Raw genomic sequence first — 27,122 nt, forward strand, 5'->3', positions numbered from 1 at the left:
CATTGTAAGTGTTAGGGAATTCCATTACTGGATACCACTGAGCTCTCTGATAAATCCAGCAAGGGACTGCAGTCTGAAAATTGCCAGACCTTCAGACTGCTGCACTTGCAGCACAAACTAGGGCTCCACATGGCTCTCTGGTCAATAATTTCTTTTCTCACTGCACACGATATCTCACCCACTGAAAATTTTCTGCTTTTACTTCATATTTACAGCATCCATAAATTGTTACTTTTGTACATAAAAAATGTTTCCCTTAAGAGAAAAATTATCAGACATCAAAATGTAATCAGGAAGCAAAGATCAAAGCCAACATTTTCATAAGGAGCTCTGGGCAATTTCATCTTTGTCTTCTAACTACTGAAAGGTGGAACTTAACATAAATACAGCATTCTCCAAAAAGATATTTGCTCCTTGCTAATGCACCAAAGTGTTCACTTCCATACTGCACAATCTTACCTCATTCTCCCTGAACGAATTTAAAAACAAATTTCTTCATTACAGCGTTTATTGGAAGCTGCAGGTGAAAAAGTTTGCAAATGTGTTATAAAATGCTATCTTTGTGGAGTTTGCACATTCTCCTGGTGTCTGTGTGGGTTTCCCCCAGGTGATCTGATTTCCTCCTGAGGCATGCTGGTAGGTTAACTGGCAATTGAAGATTAAATGGGCAGCAGAAGAATCAGGCATCCATAAGCATAAGAAAGAGAATAGGTTACAGGGAGATAAATGGGGGAAATGAGATTGATGGGTATGCCCCAAGAGCCAGCATGGATTTGACTGGCTGAATGGCCTTCTGTGTCATAAAGAATTATGGGAAATACTAAAACAAAATTTTTCTGGAAAATGCGCAGCCAAATAGTTAACAACTTTAAAAAAAAGATATAATTTTAGCTTAAACTCGTGATAAGAACCTTTATTCAAAGCACAAACTTTACTTCTTGTGCACGGATGGGTACTTCCATCACAATATAATTCTTCCAAAATTTACAGATTTTTCTTTAATTAGTACTTATTTAATAATAACACTAAGAGTGAACAAATTATGTTCCTGCCCTTGTAGCAATGTAAATTTTCCGCTTGTATTTTAACCCATTTCTTTAAGAAATGTGTTACTCTCATTGCTGGAATTGTGAAGGCAGAAATCTCTGATGAAGTGCCAAAAGCCCACTGAATAATTTCATGGAATAGATAGAACAGTACAGCACAGGAACAGGCCCTTCAGCCCACAATGTCTGTGCTGACCATGATGGGAATCCAAACTAATCCCATCTGCCAGCATGTGGTCTATATCCTCCCCCCCCCCCCCCCCCCAGTCATTGTGCCTGTCTAAATGCCTCTAATTGCCATTGTATCTGCTTCCACCACTTCTCCCGGCAGCATGTTCCAGGCACCTACCATTCTGTGTAAAATAAAAACTCTTTTAAACTTTTCCCCTTAAATCTACGCCCTCTAGTATATGGCTTTTCCACCCAAGGAAAAAGACTTTATATATGCCTCTCAATTTTATATACTTATTTCAGAACCTAGCAATTTGCTGTCATGTAATTTCAACAAGTTACTTTTGGTAAAAGAAGATGCATTTTTACTTAAATGTAACAATTTGATTTCAATTTACTTTCTGCCATTTGTCATAACAGTGAATGCAACAAGGTTTCTTAGAAAGTAGAGCACATTTTTTGAACTGTTTGGAATTAACTGTAGCTTGAAAAAAGATCCAAACCTTATATGTTATCTTTGAGAATGGCCATGAGTTGCTACCATAATTATGTAGAGCATTGAAGAGTTCAAAGGATAGAAAATGTAGCTGAGAATGATGTAGGAAAATTAAAATTTTGGATACTGAATAGAAATGTTCAATATTCTTACATTAGTTCTGCTATGCTGATCATATTTTGAGTACCTTACATTGTCTCATTCAGTACAAGTTTTTCCATTGACTATCTGCTCCTGTCTCTCCTTCCCCCATACAAAATCAAAGGTTTACTTGACTTTGAAACAAACTCACTTCCACATTTTGTGGTTACAGTTAAGATTTTAATTAAGAGCGTACACAGATGTGAACGTAGTTCCACAGAGTATGAGATAATCTTTGCAAAATGTATAGAAAATATTTGGTGGGTTAAAGTAGTGTGGTAATAGTAGATTGAGGCAATAGGAGAATGAATCCTGGGCCCGGAAGTAAATGTATAAACATATTAGCAACTGCATGCAAGTAGTTACACCCAAGCTTTCTGTCTTAGGCACCTTGAATGCCACATGCACCAAAATAGACATTTTCATAATCATATTGCTTAAATGGAACTGTCCCTGTCACTTAGATGATCAAGAACAGTATCACCAAAATAAAAATGGAAAGTTTCTGTCATTTTCAGCAAACAAATGAAAATCAAGATATTTTATTAAAATTGTAATACCTACACTTATATAAACACAAGATTATATATACATAATAAACTCATGGAAGCAAACTTTTGGGGTGGAAGATACGGTTATTACTTTAAATATCATTTAAGATTGCAGTATGGCACTTTAAACATTAAAGAACAAAAGACAGTAACTGAGATTAAAATCTTAAATTCAAAACAAAATAGGCAGGAAGAGCTTTTAATGTGGCTCTTTTTTTTTAAGGTAAAAAGCACCAATTCATAACTAATTTAACTTTCTGTTAATTGCCTTCACCAAAATAAAAGACAGGTTTCAGGAACAATGAAATATCATACCCGTTCCAAGGTAGCATTCAGTTAAAGGCACATGACAAAATTCTGTAGAAGTAACTATTCATTTACTCTCAGTAACTTACAAAGGATGAGATACAACCATAAGATAATCAATGGAATTAGGCAGTTCAATAAAACCATGGCCGATCTTCTACCTGAACAGGATTTCCCCATTCTAAGTCCATAAAACTCTTGATTTACCTGGTTTCCAAAAATTGAGTACATTCAAGACCGAGACTTATTAATTAGTTAATGCCTTGGGTTGAGAATTTCAAAGGGTCATATTGCTGAGTGAACATGTCTAAAAATAATTGATTTGCTGTAATTTGCATTTGTCCCGTCAGCCACATAGATTTTTTTGTTTTATTATTTTTACATAGTTTGGAGAACTAATAGTACCAAATTGTTGAATACCACTATCTTTTAAAAAGAGATGCTTATCTTAGTCTGTGCTGAATTACTTGAGCACTGCTACCACTAAAGGCCATATAGCTTCTAGGTTAAGAAAGGGCAATCAAAAAGGGACACTGCTCTCCTGATTACTATCCAATGATATAAAATGAGAATTTAAAATCAATTAAGGTGATACTGGGTCCATCTTCCCTGCATTCTTACTGGACCAATGGCCCAAGCTCATAAAAATTCAATTGAACAATATAACAGGGTACACAAAACTGAAATAAAAACAGATAATGCTGGGAACAATCCACAGATCTAATGAAGGATCATTGACCAAAATTATTAACAATTTCTCTTAAAACATTTTCTTGTTTTTATTTCAGATGTGTATTGTTTTCATTTTGTGCACAAATCTGCACCCAATTTCCTATATGCCACCATTGGTAGCCTTGCCTTGCTGAAGTTAGACCATGAGTTTGGAACTCTCTCTTCTCACCAAAACCAAGTCTCTCAAACTTTATCCTTACCTTTTCAAGATGCTCCTTAAAACCTACTACTTAGCTTTTGAATGCTTGTCCAAATGCTACCTCACAGGTCCAGCAGCCCAAGCAGGATCCTGACCTTGAATGCTAAACTGCATGGAGTTTGCATGGCCTGTGATCACGTGGGTTTCCCCCACGTGCTGGTTGGTAGGTTAATTGGTTACTGTAAATGCCCTTAGTGTAGGTGGGTGGCAGAGAATCAGGGGGAAGGAGAGGTGTTTGATTGTTGGCATGGATACAATGGGCTAGAGCGTCTCTTTCTGTGCTCTATGTCCTTGTGTAGTATGGTGTCAAACATCGCTGTATAATGCTCCTATAAAATGCTTTGGGATGTTTTATTATGTTAAAAAGTTTATATATAACAGTAAATTATTGTCTCAGCATCTTCAAAGATAGGGAAGAAATTAAGATTGGAGGCCTTAAATATGCACTTCAATAGGTAGATATCATACCTCTGTTTATTATGGTACCAACACTGAAAACTATAATGTTAATCATAATACAAAAACTATAAAACTAATTTTAATGCTTGTAATCAAATTTTGCTTTTGGTATGAGGGTCATGTAAACAACCACAAGAAATTCAATCTAATTCAGCACCATAAAATGAATCTTTGCCTTAAGAACAGATAGCATCATCTCTGCCAACAACTCAGAAAAATATGGCGTCGTCAGCTCTTCTCTCAAAACTTTTTTTAAAAAAAAACCTGCATTATTAGAAAGCAATAGAAAAATGGACATAGGAAGTAGGTTGATAAACTTTAATGACGTCCCTTCTTGATGAAAAAAAATAGACAGCCATTGAAGTCAATAAGGAAATATCACGGCAATGAGCTATATTTATTTTGGCACTGGGAGTGCAGGTTATGTTAAAGACCCATTTTTAATGTGAACTTAACAACATTGTTTAATTTTAATTTTTCTTGGCATTGCCAAAGCTAACACAAAAAGTGAGAATCTGGTAAATGGACTTTTACTAGAAATGCCTGCTTTATCATGTGATGTGATAAATTTCACATTGCAAATAATGAATGCCATCACATGTCAAAGAGCATATTCTTTGTGGTCCAACTAACTGTATGCCACAGTAGATTCCTCAGGACACAATGCAGCTCAAACTACCATTAATTGTTTCGATATCAAACACATTAAATTGAAACTTTAGTATTTTTTTAAAAAAAAGGATGCATCTTAAATCTACTTATTCTTAAAAACAGCAGAGGACAGTGAAATAACAAGTTTTATTCTTCATTATTCAGGAGGTTTGAGGTATACACGTCAAGTGGAATAAAATGGATATTGTACTACTGGCAATTACATACCCTCATAAATAACAACTGGATAAAGCAGGCCAAATTAGTGTATTTAGTATAGTGTGTGTGTGTTACTTCTTTCAAACTAAGTTGCAATATTTTCTTGCTTTTTTTTGGAACGTTACCAGTGACCCAACAAAACTACTTAAAATCTGCAATTTCTCCTTGTAAGAAAATATGTCAAAGAAAAAACACTTTGATCTTACAGATACTTTTTTTTTAAAATCATAAGCCCTGAAGACTTAAGGCAGCATAATGAGCACAATTTAGTAACTAGCTACTACAAGAAGACATTTCTAAAATTTAAAATTTACCAGAAAAATGCATTTTTATTAAATAGAGATGTTGATAAGAAATCTGGCTTTGGTCGGTAGCGTTAAACGCATTTGAAAGCATTGGTTCTACTCACCTCAACATTCACTTGACATTTGGAACCATATGTGGGGAGGACTGCTGCCCTTGCACATGCTTAGCGCTAACGAATAAACACAAATTTCTCCCCTATTATACTTATATCAATCCCCCCAAACCCTATCTCTGTCTAAATAAGTGGTGTTCCGACAAACTGGAGTATCTAGCCTGAATTCTCCCCTTGCACAAAGCAGCAGTCTGAAACATTTATAAAGTAACCCCATCAATGCTAATACACAGCACCAGTGACAATTAGCTCCTTCTAAGCTATTAGTGGACAAATGCAGAACACATAACCCACTGTGATTTTTTTTTAAACCAACAGACATTGTTCATAATTATACAAAGGTGAAGATGATTTTGAGATAATTTTCTTCCCTTCAAAAAAATAGCACTATATTCAAGTCACGTGGAAATTAAACTACAACTATTAAGAACATATGAGGAGGAAATCTACTTTACATAAAGCCACATCAACATTATTTACTAAATCTACATTTACACCTTGGAAGTATTTTCTTTTCTCTTTTCCAATCTTGTACCCAAAAAAGAACTGATCTGGTACAATCTAATTGCTTATATCCAATAATAAATGGGAACAAGGGCATAATTTATAAATTAAAAAAGATCTTGTAGACAAAATGCATCAAATTATATCTAAAGAACTGTTACAATGTTTTAATCAATGCCCATCACTTGTTTCTTTTCTTACTGTAAAGCCACACAAACTGTTCAGTATCTTAATTTCCAGTTTCACTTATTTCCTGGAAAGATCGGTCTTTAATTCAGCTTTTGCACTTGGCCTTTTAAGGCGCCAGCTCCCCACATTTTCTTGTTCGTCGTCTTCCTCACTATCAGTGAACCTGTACTGATCACATTCTTTTGAAGGCTCACAGACCTTTTTAAGGAAAGAAACCTCATTCACTGATACTATTTGGCCACTCTTGCCAACTTTTGCAGATGATTTTTTCTTGTTTGATGTTGTAGGTTCTTTTTTGGTTACTTTCACCAAGGGTTTGAATTCTTTAGCCGCTTTGGAAGTAGGAAGAAACCAGTCCTGTATGTGAAAATAAATCAGCAAAATGTGGCAAGTACAGCGATGTTAATAGGCATTAATTTACTGATCATCAATTCTACATAAATCATGAAATAAATTCACTAGCTTGAGGTATTTTACAACCTTAAGATACAATCGGAAATGATTCATGTCCTCTTGCTATTTAAGAGAACTCCTCCAAAGAGATTCATTCGTAAAAGAGTTAAATCATAATTCACATACTTTATCTCATTTCTGGATATAATTTTCATATTTCAGATACAGGGTTGAAGGAATTACTCAGCCCATAAATGCAAAATGTTAAAACAAAGTCAGAAACCCAGTTATAAAAACTGAAAATACTCAGCTGTTCAGACACCATGTGAAAAGAGAAACAAATCTAATGGGGGAGGTGGAGGGGGGCGTTAGTTGTAATCTTCCACTGAAGATTACAACCAACTCTATCTACCACTGGAGCAAGCTCTTTCTTGCATCAATCTCTTGGGCATTGTTTTCCACTGAGAGGCCACTACTCAGTTGATCTGAGAGGCTCCAGGCAAAGCAGAACCTCTCCAAGCACAAATGTCAAGTTTACCCTAGAAGATTTTGATAATTAAATATATTTCAATTAACTGAACTTAAAAAGAAAATTAATTTCTATGTACTTTTGTATGGACAACTGTTTCTTCCCACTGAATTGAATGGCCTTATTCACTTAGACTGGGAAATCTATCTGCTGAGCCCAAGTGGTGTGCAATCCAAGAAAGTCTGTGCTCCATTGCTCGACCCCAGAAACACTCCATAGCATTGCACAGATGCCCTGCAGTCAGTACTTGGATGGAGCAGTAAATTGGATTTCACCATGTTTAAGAGTCTAGAGTTTCTGACCAGTTAAATATATTAATTTAACATTAATGAACAATTTACAGTAACAACAATTTTCCAAAGTGTGATGGTTGAATCATGATTATGATCTTCTCCATGCCAGCCAAATTTAACAACAAGCTTGCAGCCACATCAATTATCCAAACAACAGGTACATGCTTCAAGGGTGTAACTCGTAGCCTACCACCCATCTGTGTTATTGGCTCTCTACCGGTTTTGACCTCACATCGATCATGTACTCAGCTCTTTCACCAATGAAAAATAAATAAGTGGTTCAGGTCAATTAACCTTCTTCATAACTGGTACAATTGCTCAAGGATTTTGACTGTTCTTGCTTAAAGCCTATTACATGGTTAAGCTTTACTAGTTCTCCTGAAAGAATATTGGCCTAAAATATTGGGACAATGTTGTCCACCTGCCAAAGCTGGCATGCAGCAATGCTGGCCATAAAACCTGTATCTGATTTTAGTTGTCCTTGAAATGTCATTCAGATATCTAAAAATTAATAAAATTCAAGTAAATAATTTGAAAATAAAAATCATTAAACACTTCCAAATTAAAAGATATCAACCAAAACTACATAAAAGTTTAAAAATAAAGCAAAATAATTTTAAAAAACTTGCATTTATCCTCCAAACCCACATCCCTAAAATCCACTTTGAAATCATTGGCGTTTCACTCTCCACAAATGCATTCCAACATGTTTACAGTTTCTAGCAATTTTTTTCAGATTTCCAACTATTGCAACATTTGCTTTGGAACATAAATTCAGACATGGTTTAGCATTGAATATAAATTCAGCTCTATCACTTATTCTGAAGGGAGGAGGAAAAAAAAGTCTACAGTTACTTTAACAATTTTTTAAAACTGGAATTGTATTACATTATGCACATGAATGTATTATTACTGAAAACTATACAAGTCCCTGGACTCTTCAGAAATTCAAAATTTGGAAGAAGAAAATTCTAGTTATGAAGACACAACTCAAACAATGAGAATTTCTTTTTTTACCTCAAAGTGTACATTGTTAATATGATACTTTACTCCACTCTCAGAGCTGAATTCCTTTTCACATATCAAGCACTTGTACTTTCCAGCCACATACTCCCCCTGGTGGTTTAAATAAATAACAAAGTAGTTAACAATGCAGTGTTAACCCAAAATGTCAACCACACTTTTGCCTCCACTGATACTGCTTGACCTACTGAGTTCCCCCAGCAGTTGCAAGATCAGCTGCAATTTGGACGGTGCAGGTTGAGAGGAATGGAATGCTTTCCATTTCAGAATCAAGTACACCAAGTCACAAATTCACATAGATAAGGAATAAACTTTCCGCCACTCTTCATTAAATAACCGAGTCCCAACTCCCAAAATATTTTTCCTAGATCTTTGCCAGAATAGAAATTAAACAATCATCAGCCAAGTCTGAAACACCACACAGATGGACGGTCAGTGTCCACTATATCCTACCTTAATATAGAATATGTTTTAATAGCTTGTGTGCAATATGTCATCAATGAACAATTTTCCGAAGTGTGGTGGTTGAATCATGGCATCATGATCTTCTCCATGCCAGCAAAATTTAACAAGCTTGCAGCCACATCAATTATCCAAACAACAGGTACAGTACATGCTTCAAGGGCGTAACTCGTAGACTATCACCCATCTATGTTATTGGCTCGCTACCTGTTTTGACCTCACATCAATCTTGTACTCAGCTCTTTCACCAATGAAAAAAGTATAATTTCCATATAATTCCAACCAGCAGGGCAATAGGTTAATTTTGAAATCATCAGGTAGTCAGAACTAGGTTAGATCTGGCTTAAGTACATAACTTTCGGCACAGCTCTGTGGGCCGAAGGGCCTGAATTGTGCTGTAGTTTTTCTATGTTCTAACTCCAGGTTGCTGTATGCTAATATAGCAACTTATATGATAAATTGGGCAGGACATTTCCAGGTGACTAAAATCCAGTTGCAGTCCCAAACTGCATGATTGTGAGTGAGCATTTGCCCCGAAGACACCTGAGCCCCAACAAACACTTGCCTCTAGTATCTCCACAGAAACTGTAGGGTGAAGGGGAGCATCGCCCTCCCCTCCCCCACAAAGCAGGAGGACAAAGGGGCAGCAAACCAGAGTGACTAGCTCTAATAATTATACACTCTTTGGAAGGAGTGAAGGAAGAGCAAGATTGAACTGGATGGGATGTTGAAAGATATGGGGACCGAAGGAACAGTGGAATTAAATTGGGCAGGAATGGAGTGGAAGCTTTAGCTGAGGGAATGCTGATCTAACTCAAGACAGAGGTTGTAGAACAGTCTGCTCTGTCCCTTAAGGATGAGATATCAGACCAAAGGGAGTACGGTGATCCCTTTTGATTGTGACCTAACCAGCAAAAATCGCCCTGGTCCTGAGCTGAATGACTGTAGGACAACTACTCAGGAGGGAGGAGTGGGGACTGGCAAGGTTGAAGGCATCGGTGAGCCAGAAGTGGTATCGGGGAACAGAGACAGCTGCAGAGGGATAAGGGGCAATTAGATCCATGACTTAACCAGCCTCAGTCTAAGCTCACTTCTGTCATCACTGAGTGTCTGTCTGTCTAAGTGCTACAGGTCACTTGGTGTAACCTTTGCTGGCAGAATTTTCACTCCTGCTGTTTAGAACCTAGAGCTTGGAGTCAGCTCAGTCCCTTGTCATGTGACTCCACACTTGGTAAAACTGCCTTGTTGATGAGAGAAAAACAAGTTTGACTCTTAAAATTGGTTAGATTGCACCCCTTTTTTTGAAAACTTGCATGTGTTCCACTTTTTACCATTTTGAAAAGTGGTCACCCTGTTCCAAAAGATTAAAATCCTAATGTGGATATCAAACAGAAAGTGTTGTCAATATTCTTTTTTAAAAGTTATACTTACCCTTGTACAAGAACCAAGATGAGCCTTCAATCCTGATACGCTGGTATAATTAGAAGCACAATCCTAAAGAGAGATTAGCTGTTAAATACAATTACAAATAATGTTGCTAGCTTGATTATTTCAGTTCCATGAAATCTAAATGTGATTAAAATACACAGTTAACACAAGGGTGCCTAAGAAATACATTCCTGAAATAAAAATGTCAGACTGTATGAAAAACACAAAAGTTTAGCCCAGAAATCTTGTATCTATAATGATTTTCTGATTTCAGTTCCATTTTTGATATACTATATTAGATGAGTAATGTAAAGGGATTGTCTGTTCACAAATTCTCTATGTTCCAAAGATCAGTCACCAGATGGTGAACAAACAATTCTAAGTTAAACCACATTTTTTCCTCAATCTGGCTCTCTCTCTCCCTCCTTCTCGAAGGGGCCACAAAGAATAGCAACTAAACAGACAAGCATTGCTTTTGACCCTGAATATCATTTATGCACCATCTAAGCACTTAATGCTTAACCATAATGCACCTGCATTAAACTTTAAAATTTATATAACAATTTATATAACATTCTGCTGAATGCAGCAGCAGCCTTTCTCAAGTCTTCTTGCTCTTCTCCAGGACAGCTACTATCCTACACAAATGAATTGCTAAAAACTAAATCATGATGCTGTGATATGCATAATAGGTTATTTCTAAACGTGTTAACAGAAAAGCAAGGTTGGGGTGGGAATTGTATAATCTTAGTATAACATTTCTTCCCTTAGATTGGAATGAATGTTAAAATTCTCAACAAGATCACATTTACCAAAATAGATGTACAAGACGATGTCACAGAATTGGAGTTGGTCACTCAAAAAGGAGTGCTCACTTTTTCACACTCAATATTGCCAACATCATTTATTATCGAGTAGGAGGTATGGACAAGCATTGCCTCATGTCATAATTAATACTACCAGAGAGGGGACAGAAATACTAGGAGAATCAATTCCATTGTACGCATGTTTGTGGATGCAGGTCAATTAAATCAGGCTACACTGTATTCCATTATTAAATCAGAGCATAAAACAAACAAACTTACCAAGAAAGCCAGCTCTTTGCAGCAGAATCCATTCTGACCTAATATAGCATTATGTGTTTGTCAGGACATATATTACAAAGAACATTCAATTTTACAAATTAATGTTCTACCAAACTGATTTGCAGATAGAAATCATGTCATTTTAGAAATTAATTGCTTGAAAGAAATGGTTATTGCTCAATTATAAATAAATGGAACAATTTTATATTACCAGGAAAATGAGAGAATTCTTGTGAGGAACTGCTATATAAAACAGCCATAGCATAGTTGTAACTCACAATAATTCAAAATGCATTGAAAATTCATTCTTATGCACTCATTTTGAATAGTAACTCATTCCAATCAATACTTAAAATATCAAATCAGAAAGTGTTGTCCAAAGCAGCAAGCTGACTGGGCAAAATGTGTGAAAGAAACAATTGTTGAGTATGTTTTGGTAACACAGCTGTTTTATTCCACCAAAATAATGTTTTATATTTAGTAAGCACATCACAATTAATTGAAATGAGAGGCAGAGCTGTTTGCGTTGGGGATTAGGTGGGGGAGGGAGGAGCGTAGGGATGTAATCTTAGATTTAATACCAATGGTAAAAGTGTCGTCTACAGTGATGTAACCAGGATGGGATTTCTTCATAACTGGCAGCACTGAAGTATATAAGTAGCTACTGTTTTTACCTTGTTCGGGCATTGCACTCTCTTATAGGTTTTCATTTCATTCTTCCACTTGCAAAGCACTTCGTGACTGAATGTAGGCAAGCCAGGCCTTGTATACTTTAACTAAAGAAAAGCCAAAAATTACAAATGCACATAGGGGTAGAAATTGTTCCTAAGTCGCATATTTTGTTTTGATAATGAAATTAGTTTCCTATGATTGCAATGGAGCTAATTTTCACTATATACATACTACAACATGCCTCTCATACAGGCAGCCCAAGCATGAACTTCTATCATATTTTTCTCAACAGTTTTGTTCTAGCAAAACAAAACTGAAAAAACTTTAAAATAAAATTATAAACAGACTAGCTTCAGAAGACAGGATGTATAATTTAGCACAGAGCAATATTACCCATTTTAAAAAAAATGGAAGTTAAGGCTTTAGTACACTGAATGTACCAATGTCAATCAAAACACAAGAATGTGTGTGAATAAAGAGAACACCTGCAAACCAAACTTTCTACTCTCGTATAAAATCATGCCCATTTATTTTAAAATTGAATTGGCCATGATTTACAAGAATAGAAATGTGACGTCAGTATTATTTATTCTGAACACTATTGCCTCTGCAGCTCAGAGTGGATGGAGGTAGCTTGTCTAAACTCTTTGTCCAAGTTGACACAGAACAAGTAGTCATGTGACTCAAGGAGCAAGTGATTCGGATATCTACGGATCCATTTTCCTAGAAGAGATGCTGCAATTAGGAAAAAAGGAAATGGGTAGCTGCAGGGATATTTCCCTTTGCTGTGTAATTTTCACCTTATCATCATCTGGTACCAGGTCACGTTGGATTTTCCTCCGAGGTGACTCCCGAGCAAGTTCGTCTGCCACTATTTCATGCAGGTGGTATGCAGCTAACTTGGCAGAGCTCCTTTGCACTCTTCCACTGGATGTTCTTTCCACTTCTGGTTCACTCTCTTTTTCAGCAGCCTCATCATCTGTAGTTTCTGGAGACTAGTCAATAAAACACAAATGCATGCAAAGGTTAACCACCAAAGATTGTGGATTCTAACCGTTGCATCAGTAAATCGTACACTGTAGCAAAGAAATCAAAGCTCATGACAATTGCACTGCAAATCATGGAGCAAATTAGCCTCTGGTATCTCTAATTGCTCAGCTAGGTAGGCAACAATGAAGGGAGCCATAAAGGAAGCGCCTCTCTTTAACTCAGCATTTCCAATATCAAACAATGGATCTTGGGGTCCAAATCCAAAGCTCACTGAAAGTGGCCAAATAGATAGGATGGTAAAGAAGGCATATAGCATGCTTGCCTTCATCGGTTGGGGCTGCATAAAACTTTGGTTAAGCTGCTCTTGGAGTATTACGTGCAATTCTGGTCACGCCATTTCAGTAAGGATGTGGGGTCTTTTGAAAAGGTGCAGAAGAGAGGATTATCAGGATGCTGCCTGGATTAGAGGATATGAGCTATAAGGAGAGGTTGGACAAACTTGGGTTGTTTCCTCTGGAGCGTTGGAGGCTGAGGGGAGACCTGATAGAACTTTATAAAATTATGAGAGGCATGGACAGGGTAGACAGTCAGAATCTTTTTCCCAGGGTAGAAATGTCAAGTACTAGAGGACATGTATTTAAGGTGAGAAGGGGTAAGTTTAAAGGAAATGTCCAGAGCAAGTTTTGTTTCATATACACAGAGCAGTAGGTGCCTGGAATGGACTGCCAGGGGTGGTGGTGACAGCAGATATGGTAATGGTGTTTAAGAGACTGTTAAGCATACGTATATGCAGAGAATGGAGGGATATGGATCATGTACAGGCAGAAGAGATTTAGTTTAATTTGGCATTGTGTTCAGCGCAGACGTTGTGGGCCAGAAGACTTGTTCCTGTGCTGTACTGTTCTGTGTTCTATAAACAGTCCAGATGAAACTGGGAACTTGTGTGTTATGGTACAGTATTAATTACATGCAAATGATATCTAGTGCTACCAATCCCCTTAAATCCACACAAATGCAAGGGAAAATGGCAGAAGCTGAGAGAAAAAAAATCTCAAGTAGGCTTTATCAATCACTATCAATTTGAACTACCATTGAGATGATGATTAGATATGTAATAAACATATTTGGTATCAAAAGTCTCATTGCATGAATGATATTAGAAATGCAATAGTCCAAAACTGGCAAATACACAAGCACGAGAAGAACTTTTGCCAACATTGTAATTACCGGTGCATGTTCTGATTTCAAGTGATAATCCAGGCCTGCCTTCGACTTGTACAGCTTTCCACAGTGTTGGCATTTAAATAATTGTTTCACTAATTCAGATTCTTCCTTGCCACACTTCTTCAGATGATAGAGATAACCCATTATACTAGTAAAGCTGGCAGAACAGTCCTGAAGAAAGATCAGAAAAATGCAACATTAGCAACTTAATAGAACTCAATGAAAGAAGACAGCATCATTAGAACATAGAACTTGAAGAAATATGTCCAGCTCATCCATTATTCTGTCAGTCATTTATTACACGCTCAATTAAGACTAATGCCACTTCAAGGGATCACATATTCAACATACTTAAAGTCTCAATACACATAAAGTATCAATACCATGCCAAATTTCAGGACACATCTGCAAAGAACAAAGCCACTTAAGAAACATTTCCATAACAACCTCTCTATTCCATCAGGTCCATTTAATTTAAAACACTATAGCATCAATTGTACTTTATTTCAAATGCAGTATCATAGTTTAATCAAAAGGAAAAGATTTGATAGGCACAGTAAAGAGACCTGAGCAAAGCAGACTTCTTAAAATATCTTCTGGTCATAACATTTTCTTTTCCTTCCATGAAAAGGAAGTTTTATCTTTGGCTATAACACCACAGCTAATTAGCTCACATAACATGTAACAAGTATACAAGTAACAATAGTATACACATAACAAGTAACAATAGCTGCCTAGCTAATTAGTTATGCAGTTTAAATACATATGTTGGGCTGAGATCTATTACTGAACATAAATAGAGTATGAATCGTTACTTCTTATTTATTCATTCCACTGCTTGCAAGGTCGGTGTTTATTTTCTATTCCTAATTGCTTTGTGTTGGGCTGGTAAGAATCAATTAAATCAGTAGGTTGAGAGCTAGATGCAGACCAAAGTGAAGAGCATAAGTAAGCTGATATGGCAATGTGCTGGTTTTATGGTTCGCATCACTACTAATAAGCTGTTTAAATTTAACTAAATTGAAACTGAAGTTAAGGATGGTATTTCAACTCGAGTCTGCCGATCAATAGCGTCCTGGATACTAATCCAGTAACATAATCACTATGCTAGTACACACCATGGGGAAGGCCTGATACAGAGACCCATTCCTCTCGCACAGAGGAATGGGAAGGAAGGGAAAATTAAATAAATGACAAGACGAGCCATCCTGCCTAAAGACATTGACTGAGGTGCTACAGAGCTGAAGTGGCTGGGAAATTGCCTACACTAAGCATGGAACAGAATGCATGCGCAATGTATTCCCAAACCAGCAACACTATTTGTTCTTGATCTTCAGGTCCAAAGTAATGCATTGCCTCAGAAACTGCAGGTGCTTTAAAATAAATGTGAGGCAAAGCCAGGCACCCAACTGTTACTATTTTTTATTCATAGCAGAAAAAACTATGGGGAGGAGAAGCAAGGTATATTAATTGCAGAGAAACTGAGATCAACTCTTTGGATAAGACTACTGCAAATTTATACCATTTTATCTCAATTATGAATTGTATGAAAGAGGTACTGATATAAAATATCTCTTTCATACAATTCATAATATTTGTTTTAAATGTAATTTAAATAAGCTTTTCAGTGTATTTACATTTTCTTCTTAAATAGACTTTTAACATCAATAGTAGTAAGTACATTTTCTACCCTTACCTCACGGAGACACTTCAATCTCCCCATTCTCCTCAAAACCTTTCGAAGTCTTTCTCTATCAGTTTGCTCATCAACCACATCTCCATCTTTCAAAATTGGCTAAAAAGAAATTGAAAATATTATTTTATAGGTATAGTTGCAAACTTTGTCGACGTTAAACAATAATCCAGGAAGAATCCTGGATGTCACTAGTTCTCCCAGCTCATCTCTATGATGGGTAAGAATAAATCATCAGATCCAATCTAGAGGAAGCATACTGGAACCAGAATTCAAAACCAGCCCACAAAGGTAGAGCAAGTTAACTTCCTCCTAATATACAAAAGGAACATTGCAGAAATGAATTCAGACAATGCTAGAATGTTTCTAGAGGTTACAAATATAACCAGAATTTGGTACTAAATTGTAAATCTTACTGGAGTAGAAAACAAATTAACATGAATATAGAGGTCAGATGAGTCAATGAGGCAGAGTAAAAGAAACTCTTCACTCATCTGACTCATTTCTATACATACCATTAAGTTTAAACTTATTTCAAAGCGAGTCATAGAGCCAGAAAAATGGTCCATTCCTAATAGCTTACATTCACCAGTTTTAAACATTTTCTTCATCTAGTTATGTATGCATAATTCAGCAAAGAACTCAAAGTAAAACAGAATCATTATGTTGCTTTCATTATTTTGACAAAGATGCCATTATACCGCTGTGAAGGCCCTCACCTTTTCTATATGCATTACATACATACAAACATCAACCGCCAAACCAAACCTGTGGGAAGAGTACATGGGAGAGTACACCATATCATGACAGACTGATTGCAAGATGATTACCATAAGCCACAAACTCTGAAAAGGTTTGAATGATGCAAATGACGTTGTGAGTTTTTTTAAAAAAACTCATGAGGCTGAATTTCACACGTTTTCAAACTTCAACGTTCTGCTGTTTCTTTGATTTAAGGGTTAACTTAATCACCTGCCACCAGATCAAGATCCAGATATGAACTGATGGAAAAGCTAGTTTGACTTGACTGGGTATGCATTTCTGACAAATGTTGACAGGGACATCTCAGATATTCAGCAACATCTCCTGAACATAACCCACAAATACAATTTTATTTCAAGGAGAAAAAGGAATAGGAGAGCCTTCTGGCTCTGTGATGTGTTGCCATAGCAAAGAAAGTTCAGCTTAGATTGGAACTACCTTACCATATTGTTATGGTCTGCCATTAAATGGTACTTGAGCCCAGCTAAAGACTTCAACTGTTTTCCACAGTGTTGGCATACAAATGGTTCCTAAATGAAAAGGAGTAACTCTTAGACTTTATTTCACTGTTAATGATGCAAATGGTCTATGTCAGTGTAAAACAGAAACATGACAACTTTTCAAACTGTCCTTTTCACAATACAATTTTAGGCAATAACATTAGTCAAATGCTTAGCAAATAAAGATTGCAATGATTTTCAAACACCTCTGAAATACAAACAGAATAGGCACTTAATTATAAATTATTTGGCATTCTGATTGCCTGAAGTGTACCTTACAATTATTCATCATCATAATTAGTGGTGCCCATTTTTTCACTTTTCTAACATCATTGCAGTCAGGCGCAAAAAGACATTTTATTTATTATTGTTATATTTTTACTGGGATCCCACTGTCTTTTTTTAAATGCTATTACAGAGATTACGTTAGTCAACAGCTTTAAAGCAATTGAACTATCAAAGTTTTATTCTGCAACTACAACACATAATGCCATGTACTCCAGAAGGAAACTGATACAGTTTCGTACAACATTTGAAGTTCCAACAGACACCAAAGTTAGCATCAAATGGAAAAGCAGGAAATGTAGAGGTTTGAAAATGGAGAAAAGCTGCTTTCACAAGATGGTCTTCTCCCTTGCTCACCTAATATACCTCAAAGTGGCAGCAAAACAAATTTACCGTTAGAGCCCTGGAAGATTCTGTGGGAGATGAACCATTATTCCTGCCCTGCTACTGTTTTATTAAATACTGGTTCCAATATTCTTATTGTCAGAGGTCAAAAGAATCAGAATGGGAAGAGTAGTACTAAAAAGGAAGAAAAAAGAGAGCAAATCAACAGTTGAGGTGTGCAAAAGACAAATGATAGGATCCTGTATGTATAAATATTATGATTTACTTTTGCAATCCTATGAAAATTTAAGCTAAATACACTCCAATTTACCAAATTCTTCGACCTTTGTAAGAGCTCAGAACTCCAAATGGTAGCTACTACATTTATCAATCCACAAACTGCTTGCAGTTATATTTTAATATAGACAATGATCTATCAATTAAAGGTTTTGAATTATTTGACCAGCCTGCAGCAAAATAAATGTAACTCACTCTCTAGCATTCATGTTACACAGTAAAGCTAATAGGCACCTCTTTGCAATTGGCCATGTGTTTTTTCAGCCCTTCCACCGTCTTCCTCATAACAGCCTTACACGTAGGGCACGCAATCTTTCCCTTTTCCAGAATTTCCAGATACCAGTGTTCCTCCTGACTTCCTGCCAATTTAATCCAATCATATTTAAATATTAATTAATTAAAACAGACAAAGCTAATATAGAAATTCCTTACTTTAAATTAAATTTCAGGTGTGATGTAATATCTTTCAAGTTCCCTTCCTTCCTACACAAATGAATATGGTAAGAGTTGGAAATTAATTTGAGTGATTTGAGTAACGTTAGATTGATAAAAAAAGCAAGTGACAGATCTTGTGGTAATAAAATCAATTGGAATGTAGATGAAGGAATGAAACAAGAAAAATGAAGACCAACATGAGAGTATGTAGGACGTCTGACCATAACAATCAAAAATAGAAAAGGAACTTTAAAAGTGCAAAAAATAGATAACAGGCAGCCGAATAGAGATGATAAAATCTTATGCAAGATGAAAATGTCATAGAGATACTCTGCCCTTAAATTCACAGAAGAGTGTGCTGAGAGTGGGATAAGCAACAGTTCATCTAGCATGAGGAAAGCACATTCAATGGGACCATGTGTGAAAACTAGCAGGTCTTGATGATGTGCATCCCAGAGGAAAATTGGAGGTTAAAGCCTCTGACCAGAAGCACTCAAACAACATTTGTAAGAGATGTGGCAGAGGAGTGGTGGCTTGCTAATGTAATACTGCAGTTCAGAAAGGGATATATACAGTAATACTGCATCATTATTGTGTAGATAGGGATAAACTTTTGGGAGGTCATAATGCAGAATAAAATTAACACCAGCCAACACAGACTCATAAAAACCTATTTATGCCTGACAAATTTAATTTATTTTTTTAAGCAATTGATCAAGTAAATGCAGATATCAAATCAAAAGACATTGAAAACGTTCTGCACAGGAGACTTGTTCGGAAAATTAAAGTGTGTGGTACTAAAAGGGTTATTAGAGCACAGCTAGGAGTTCATTGAATAATTCAATGGATGTTCAGGCTGGAGGTGATTCAGTATAGGCTTAGGGTATAGGACTTAGTATAAGATATCAGCATGACACAAAATCAAGTTCATGACAGATGGCTTAGCAAGTTTTGTATGACTTGTAACTAAACATGAAACTTAACATGGAGAAATGTGATGTAAAACATTATGAGGGAGAGATTAAGTATTTGCACTTTATCACAAAACTTGAAAATTCTAAGAGCAGTTAAGAGAGCTCACATAGAGATAGTTTTATAAAAACACAGGGGAACTAGTTGATCCAGTTGCAAGCAGTCATATGAGCTTGTAATGTTTTGAGAATTTTAAATTACACCTTTTTTTAAATAATTTCATATTCATATGAAGGTTCTTGCATTTCACATAAGTAAACTGTTAGGTTCACTAACTCAACAGACAATGCAGACACTAAGTTTGTACAGGTTTAAGAAAGGTAATAACAATCCTTGCTATGTAGAGTTTCATGGGCAGCATGCAGAGTGGTGAAAGGAGGAACTTTCTCTGTATTGGCTGGACTGAGGCAGTGATAGACAGAAGAAGTTTCCTCCTACCCTCTGACATGCCACTGTAATCAAGTCCTGCTGGGTTGCTGCAACCGGAAAGTTAAATCTATTGCCTGTTGATCCGTCAGGATTCTGCAGACAAAGTAAGACTAGTGGCAAAAATATACATTATTTATCACATTGAAGACCCTCTCCCAAACAGTTTTGACAAAAAAGGTATCCAAAAGTGTGTATACAATAACTGGTCACTTCATAATGGCCTGAATCACTGCTCCTAGGCTAACCATGCCCATAGTTACTCAGCTGGATGCAGAGAGACTAACCACACCCTGGAGACTAACAGCCCCCCAAAATATCCAATGAAGTCTCAGGTCCTGTATCATAGGATCCAAAAGGAGATTCATTCTGGCTCGCTGTTAGAATCCATACGGAGTCCTGCAGCAGAGCAAACCAAGCAATTCAGCATTCCCAATCTATCACCGAGTCCCAGTACCACTGCATCACTTAATGTACCAGCTCTGCATTAAATCTGTATTCAGCTCATTCAGCATTAACTCACTAGTGTGAATGGAAATTATGAAGAGCGATCCAAAATATTTGGTAGAATGAAAAGAATTTTCAATATTTTATCTGGCTGGGCAGTAAGAAGGGATCATCAAATTAAAATGATTACAAAGAGTGCAGAGAGCATGGTTTGGGTTGCTACCAAGAGTTGCTGAAACACAGACTAATAGCAGAAAATTAGGTAAACATTTTAAGGTGCAGAGCCAAAGAGAGATCAAAGAGCAGAAGGATGCATTTTGTAACTGTAATGGTATTGAGCAGCTCAGACACCATAGACCAAATCTTTCTGTATATCTAAATTTCCATAGTAGATTAATCAGAATCATCTGGTTAAAAATGTAGTTTTCAAATACATCCCCTATAGTTGAGCTTATTATAAAAATGAACTGGATTGAATAAGCCTTCTAATACAAATTAAAACAAATATTAGGTGATGCCTCAACATTAATCACAGAGCAAGCATGTTACCTCATAACATAGTTCACACTGATCAGTTCCAAAATTTTAACGAATTCCTTTATCTATAAACATTCTTATGAGAAACATCTAACCAGGCAAGAATAGCTAAGAAAAAGGGAAAGCCCTGCAATGATGTTAATTTTAACACAGTAGCATTTACCTCCTACCTGCTGGATACGAAGGAGGTTCCTTTCTCACATACCGAGAACGATTTCCAGATTTTTGACTCTGTACTTTGGCATTGACTTTAAAGGACTTTTGTTTTTTAGAAAATGTACTTGTTACTGTAAATGAAAGACAGTACTGATTGAACAAACGATCTATATCAGGCTCAACATTCTAACACACTACAGATAGGTGCAACATATTAACTGCTGTACATAGATGTTCTAAACATATAGATGATATTATCAGAAAAACAAGTCAGCTTATCATTTCATAGAACAATTTCATCAGGTACTAAGAACACAGTTAACACACAGGCCTAGAGCTTGCATTAAAAATGCCTGCAAGGATAACAGCTATCACCATTTTTATAAAAATAAAATTAGACAGCAACTTCCAGAATGTACACGTGCACAGTTAAAACAAGTAAATCAACACATTTCTGCCCAAGTTAGCCTGCTCCTCTCCTTTCCTATAGTCTCACTACTTAAATTAATGCAGAAGTAATGATGTGTCAGTTTTCCCAAATGGGTATAAAAGATCTTATGCCATTATTCTTTGGTGGGGTAGGGGATATTATCAGAGTCCAATATCTATCCATCAGGCCACTAAAACAAATCTTCCAATCTTTATCTCTTCACTGTTTGAGTTTGCTTTGCACAAAAAGACTGTTGCATATCTTTTATTACAGCAGTGACTGCACTTCAGAAGGATTTCAATAGCTCTCTAGATGCCCTAAAGTTGCAAAAATTAATATAAATATGGAAGTCTCTCATTTATTCCTTCCTTACTGTAGGGTTACAAATCATTTTAGAGAAGATTTTATGGCACTCGGGACTTGATGCTGTTGGTATAAAGTAAATTGTAGTAGAACAAATGCCCGTTCTATTGATTATTTATTGGTTACCATTTGGAGAGTAAAAATGTAACTAATAAACAGTTCACTGGAATGTTCTCCTGAAGATAAACAAGTCACCAAATTGTTGCAGTCTTTACAGTAATATTCATGCCAATTAGGGGCTGTGGGTCACTATAATATATTAAACAAGACAATGCAGATAGAGATACATAGGGAAGACTAAACTGACCAGTAACTCCAGATAGGCAGGCTATGGAATAGCTACAGGATTGAAAAAAAGATAAAGGGGCCACAGGCTTACTCCTGAAACAATTGACCTCTGCAGGATTGAAGGGACAGGTGATAGGTCTGCCAACACAAATGGTCAGCAGAGGAAACGTAGCTACAAACAACAGACCTGATGAGTATAAATGGCCAACAGAGAGATGTGATATTGACTGAATCAAAAGGGATACTTTGTTACGATCAGATACTGACCAGGAGCACGGGTCTCATCTTGGATTGGTCAGGTAGTAATAGATAAATGTTTGTACATTTAACAAGAAAATGAACATCTATGATGAGCAACCGTAGCATTGGATGACACTGGACATATTTGAAGGTATGAGTTGTGATTTTTAAGTTATGCCAGAGTGGCTTTCTTCCATATGCTCAATATACCAGTGAACAAGGAACTTGAGCTTTGACTGCCATAAAATTAACAAATTAAATACTCCAGAAGGAAGCTAGGGCTGGTGCATTCTGGTAGGCGACTATTTAATGGTGTGTTTAATCATTACTTCTGCTGAAGGCCTTTCTGAAGTTAATAATATAATTTTACAAATTTGGAGTCTCATTTCTCCAGAATTTAAATCAGTGTTTGAGATATTTAAATTCTTTTTCCTTTCAATCCTGCTTTTTTCCCCCAAAAATCCTTCTGTACAAGATTTTTTATTTTAAATTTCCTAGTTTATATTTCCTGAGTTAATGAGATTCTTCAACATGACTTGTTAATTGTTTGAACCACTCATGTGTTACATGCACCCTCTAGAAGGTCACAATTCTGATTGGACCCCAGTGACAGCAGATCTAAGCTTCAAAATTCACATAGAAATCTAACCAACAATCCTTTGCCACTGCACACATGTTAAGGTTTAGTTAAGAATGAACAAAGCACCAGAAATAACTGTTATTTGAATGTTTTAAATTTTTTTCACATTTTATACCTGTTAGCTTTCTTCCTTTGCGAGAAGATTTATCGTTGTCATCATCATCACTGTCAGCACTTCTCATCTTTCTTTTTTTCTGCACGGCTTTGCTCTCTGTTATAAAAAGAGAATTTAACTTTTGAAAGTATATTTTTGCTTTAGAAATATGACAAATCCATTGATTTGCTAAAAACTACATAAAGTAGTTGCATTTATATATTTATATTATGTATATAACATATAGTCAGAAACAAACTGGTACTGGGGAAAAAATATAATATCCACTTTGCTTTTAGTCACTTAAAATGCTTAGTTTAAAGACATTAAAGGAGTAGTCTGCAGAATAACAAAGCAACAATGATTTCAGAAAACTTAAGACTATATGAATTAAACAGAACAATTACCTGCTAATAATGAAGAGTTTCCCTGACCTACTCTAATAATCCTATAAGCAAAGCTGTACTTAGTATCTTGCTGGGTCACTTCAGAGGAAAGCCAAAAGTAACAATGTTAGTGAATCTGTAGTGCATATGGCAAAGATGGTAAATTTCCTTTCGTGAAAGACATTACCGAAGCACTTGGGTTTTCAAAACAGTCTGGTAGCCACCAATAGTACACAAACTTTTTAATTCTGAATTATTAAAAAAGCTGAATGTAAATCATCCAGCTGCTATGAACTTTTGTCTTTTGATTAATGGTCCATACCTTTGGATGCTAATTCAATAATTTAACCACTACATCAACATATACCTGTACTTTCTTTACATATTTAATCTGTTAAGCATAGTTCCAGAACATGTACCTAAGTTCTAAGAAAATTCAATTTAAAAGAGATATACTTAAAAGAATAAAGCCACAGCAATCTTGTATTCAGACTAACAGTTGTATCGAGAGTAAATTCAAATATGTTTTGCATACCCAGAAAAATGCTGGTTTTTTTTTCTAGGATTTGGAGTACACAGAAAACTTTTGAAATATCAGTTCATATTGTGCAAATGTACTTTGGTTAATTTATATAAAGCTTATCCCCAACTGTACCAAAATCATCCTTTAATAATTAAGAATGCAGATAGAAATGGAGATAAAATAGGCTTTCCTGTAGTTAAATAATGTAGCTCAGCACAAGGTCAATTCTGATACAAGGCAACCTACCTGCTCTCAGTTTTATGAGGATCAGAGATTGTGTGCAAACTACACAATTTACCTTTCCCTTTCTGCTTGCAATTTTCCACATAAGCCTCCATTCCCTTCATCTCTAACCAGTATCTCGGCTTTCGAATTGCCAGTTGTCCATCATCCTCTCCGTTGAGTTTATCTTCTGATGCTGAAGATGAAGCATCACTGAAAGATTCCTCTTGGCTGTCCTTGGGAACAAAGTTACTTTTGTATTGTTTATCCCTAATAAGAAAAAGAAAACTCAAGTAAACTTTGTGATTGGTGTACGATTCAAGCACAGTTAAACTAGTGCAAAAGGGCACAAAAAAGATGACTCTAATAGCTATGGACAAGAGATGGGGTGAACCTCAATTAAACACATTATTAAGGATCCTCACCATGCATTTCAAAATAAGATTCCCATTTACTGGCAAAACCAAAATTAGGGTGAATAAAAAAAACTGGTAAATCAAATATTGAATCAAAGAGAAATATTTTTACCTGGACAGTGGTTAGAAAGTGAAATTGACTACTATAAGCAATTGAGGAAAAAAATATCTCACTGCATTTAGCAGGAAGCTGGATAAGGACTGGTGAGAAAAGGACATAAATGGATATACTGATGGGGTTAAAAGCAAAGAGACTGGAAGATGTCCATGTGGAGTTCAGGTCTATGTCTATGCCCCATGTACTTTGTTTAAAAAATGCTGGTTCTGCTTGAAAGGAGACCACATGTGTAAGTTATTTAGTTATTACAGAATATTATAAGAGGAGGAGCTTATTCACCTCATCTTGCCTGTGCTAGCTGTTTGGTTGAGTTCTCCAAATAATCTTGCTTTGCTATTATTTTCAGTCTTACTATTTCAAATGCTTCCACCACCCAGTCAGGAAATGCATTCCTGATAAAAACAACACACTGATTTATAAAATATTTTCTTAAGTCACCTCTGATTCTTTTGCCAAAATTCACCATAAAAGCAAGTAATATATTGCATTAAAGATTAAAAATCTGCAAGACAGCCAACTAATGAATTGAGAGGAAATATTCTATCAAAAGACAAATATAAAACTTATAAAACATTTCAGAATTTTAAAGTAAAGCAAATTATTCAATCTTTTAAAGTGTACGCACTTCTCATCTCCCAAAGTGATCTTTATCTTTTGAATTCTTGGTTCCAAGTCCTTTTCAGGAGGTTCAGTAGTCTGAAAAAGAAAGTCCTCAAATTATTAAGTGACTGTGGAATGCATACCCAGTTCTTATATATAGTCCACAGAAATAAGAATAAAGTTGGCTATTTACTCTCCAATAAAAATTGCATTATACTTCCTAACAAGTTATTCAAATTCCATCAGATTTCTGTAGTTCAGGAATTAAAATTAGTTTAAGAAATCAGTACACCTTTTCTTGCTAAATTCCATAATTCCAAAGTCTGGTTGGTCACGTACATTACAAAACGTATGATAGCTGGTTTTGTAGTTAATCTTTCACTACCATAACATACTGAATATCATGCTTAAAATTTTCTGAAGTTCCAGATAAGTATTCTAAAATTTTCCAGCAGAATCATTATTGAAGAACTGAAGTCATGACGAAGATCAGAGCTCCCAACATTATGTACTTTCTACATAGTCCAAGTCATTTCCATCCAGGGCAGTTGGGTGATGACATAGGTGAGCAGATTTTCCACCCAATGAAGAATCTCCTGCTTGATTTTCTCTCTTAAATCAAAGTGACGAAAATGGGTCAGATTTTATATCGGGCAGGAAACTCATTCAGGCAGGTTATCTCCCAGTTGGAGAAGTTGAAGGTGATCTTCTATGATTTATTAATAAATTCAAGTTATATTTAATTTAACAACTAGAAAGATGTAGCTTGAAACAAATGCCTTCTCCATACAATCCTGTCCCTTTATACCACATTGCACAAATTGATGTTTGTCACTATTGGCACTGGTGCAAACCTACTAATGCTGCAGTAATTGCACATTTGAAAAAGGGGAAGGGGTCAATGGAGGAATGAAGAACAGCATGTGGAGATTGGGAAATACAGGAACACAGCAGGAGGAAGGATCTATTTTAACTGCACCATATTGTAGCAAACAGAGAAAGTAATTTTCTATCTGGCAGCCTTACAGAATGAGAATCAGGTTGTGTATCAGGGCAGGAACACCTGGGTTAGATGGCTGCATACAGGATCTGGAAGAGCTAGGAACCTCATTAACATATTATAAGTACACAGATAATTCACCCACTGCCCAAACCGTGCCAAGTAAATAATGCTTTCATAGTTGGTTTCAGGTTATTAATTTAACTTAACGTATTCTTCCAGACCGCTCCATAATTGCTGTTGTCTAAAATTCCAATCAGTATCCGAAGATGGGCAACTTCCTCTTTCATAACACTGTGTGAACACTGCATTCAGGTATAATACAAGTCTCATTTTCCAATTGCTGCCTCAGTGCAGATCTGCTATTTCACTGGAAAATACAATGATGCCTGCTATATTTTTTTTACTCCATGTGCCAGCAATCTGGATTCTGTTTGCGTTAGCAAGACCCATTCTACAAGCTACATTTACACAGTGTTCCCCAAAACTATTTACAAATGTAGACCCTGGGCTCCTCTAAGTTTGTAGAATGGCGATCACCTTCCAGTTCCCCAATAATAAACGTTGTGGATTAATGGCAGCCATGGATAACTTCTACTAAATGATCACAATATCAATTAATTAACCCAAGGCTAAAGTCCAAAAAAGATAACGCGACTTTAAAAAAAACAGACGGTGATAACCACAACATGCACAAATACTCCAGTACAATCAAGACCACCTGAGGCCCCAACACTGAAAGGCCTGACCTGATGAGGAAAGCTCATCAAGAGGAGAAAGGCAATCC

At 36.1% G+C, this 27,122-nt stretch overlaps 1 protein-coding gene across 2 annotated transcripts in view; it reads right to left on the bottom strand.

Annotated features, from left to right (window-relative positions):
* Nucleotides 1-1,868: 1,868 nt before the first annotated feature.
* Nucleotides 1,869-27,122, bottom strand: part of znf512 (zinc finger protein 512) — a 39,068-nt gene continuing 13,814 nt past the window's right edge. The window contains exons 4-16 of one of the 2 annotated variants that reach the window (XM_052025315.1): nucleotides 25,361-25,431; nucleotides 24,278-24,471; nucleotides 23,092-23,187; nucleotides 21,030-21,146; nucleotides 18,277-18,401; nucleotides 17,080-17,166; nucleotides 15,878-15,976; nucleotides 14,185-14,352; nucleotides 12,768-12,962; nucleotides 11,970-12,071; nucleotides 10,214-10,276; nucleotides 8,315-8,413; nucleotides 1,869-6,439 (exon numbers count right to left, since the gene is read on the bottom strand). In XM_052025315.1, the coding sequence (XP_051881275.1) occupies nucleotides 6,140-6,439; nucleotides 8,315-8,413; nucleotides 10,214-10,276; nucleotides 11,970-12,071; nucleotides 12,768-12,962; nucleotides 14,185-14,352; nucleotides 15,878-15,976; nucleotides 17,080-17,166; nucleotides 18,277-18,401; nucleotides 21,030-21,146; nucleotides 23,092-23,187; nucleotides 24,278-24,471; nucleotides 25,361-25,431 (1,716 nt within the window). In that variant the 3' untranslated portion in view covers nucleotides 1,869-6,139. Of the gene's footprint in view, nucleotides 6,440-8,314; nucleotides 8,414-10,213; nucleotides 10,292-11,969; nucleotides 12,072-12,767; nucleotides 12,963-14,184; nucleotides 14,353-15,877; nucleotides 15,977-17,079; nucleotides 17,167-18,276; nucleotides 18,402-21,029; nucleotides 21,147-23,091; nucleotides 23,188-24,277; nucleotides 24,472-25,360; nucleotides 25,432-27,122 lie in introns of those variants that run through there. The other variant, XM_052025316.1, reaches the window with a different exon arrangement.

The sequence above is a fragment of the Pristis pectinata genome, chromosome 10, assembly GCF_009764475.1.
Source record: "Pristis pectinata isolate sPriPec2 chromosome 10, sPriPec2.1.pri, whole genome shotgun sequence".
NCBI classification, from domain to species: domain Eukaryota; kingdom Metazoa; phylum Chordata; class Chondrichthyes; order Rhinopristiformes; family Pristidae; genus Pristis; species Pristis pectinata.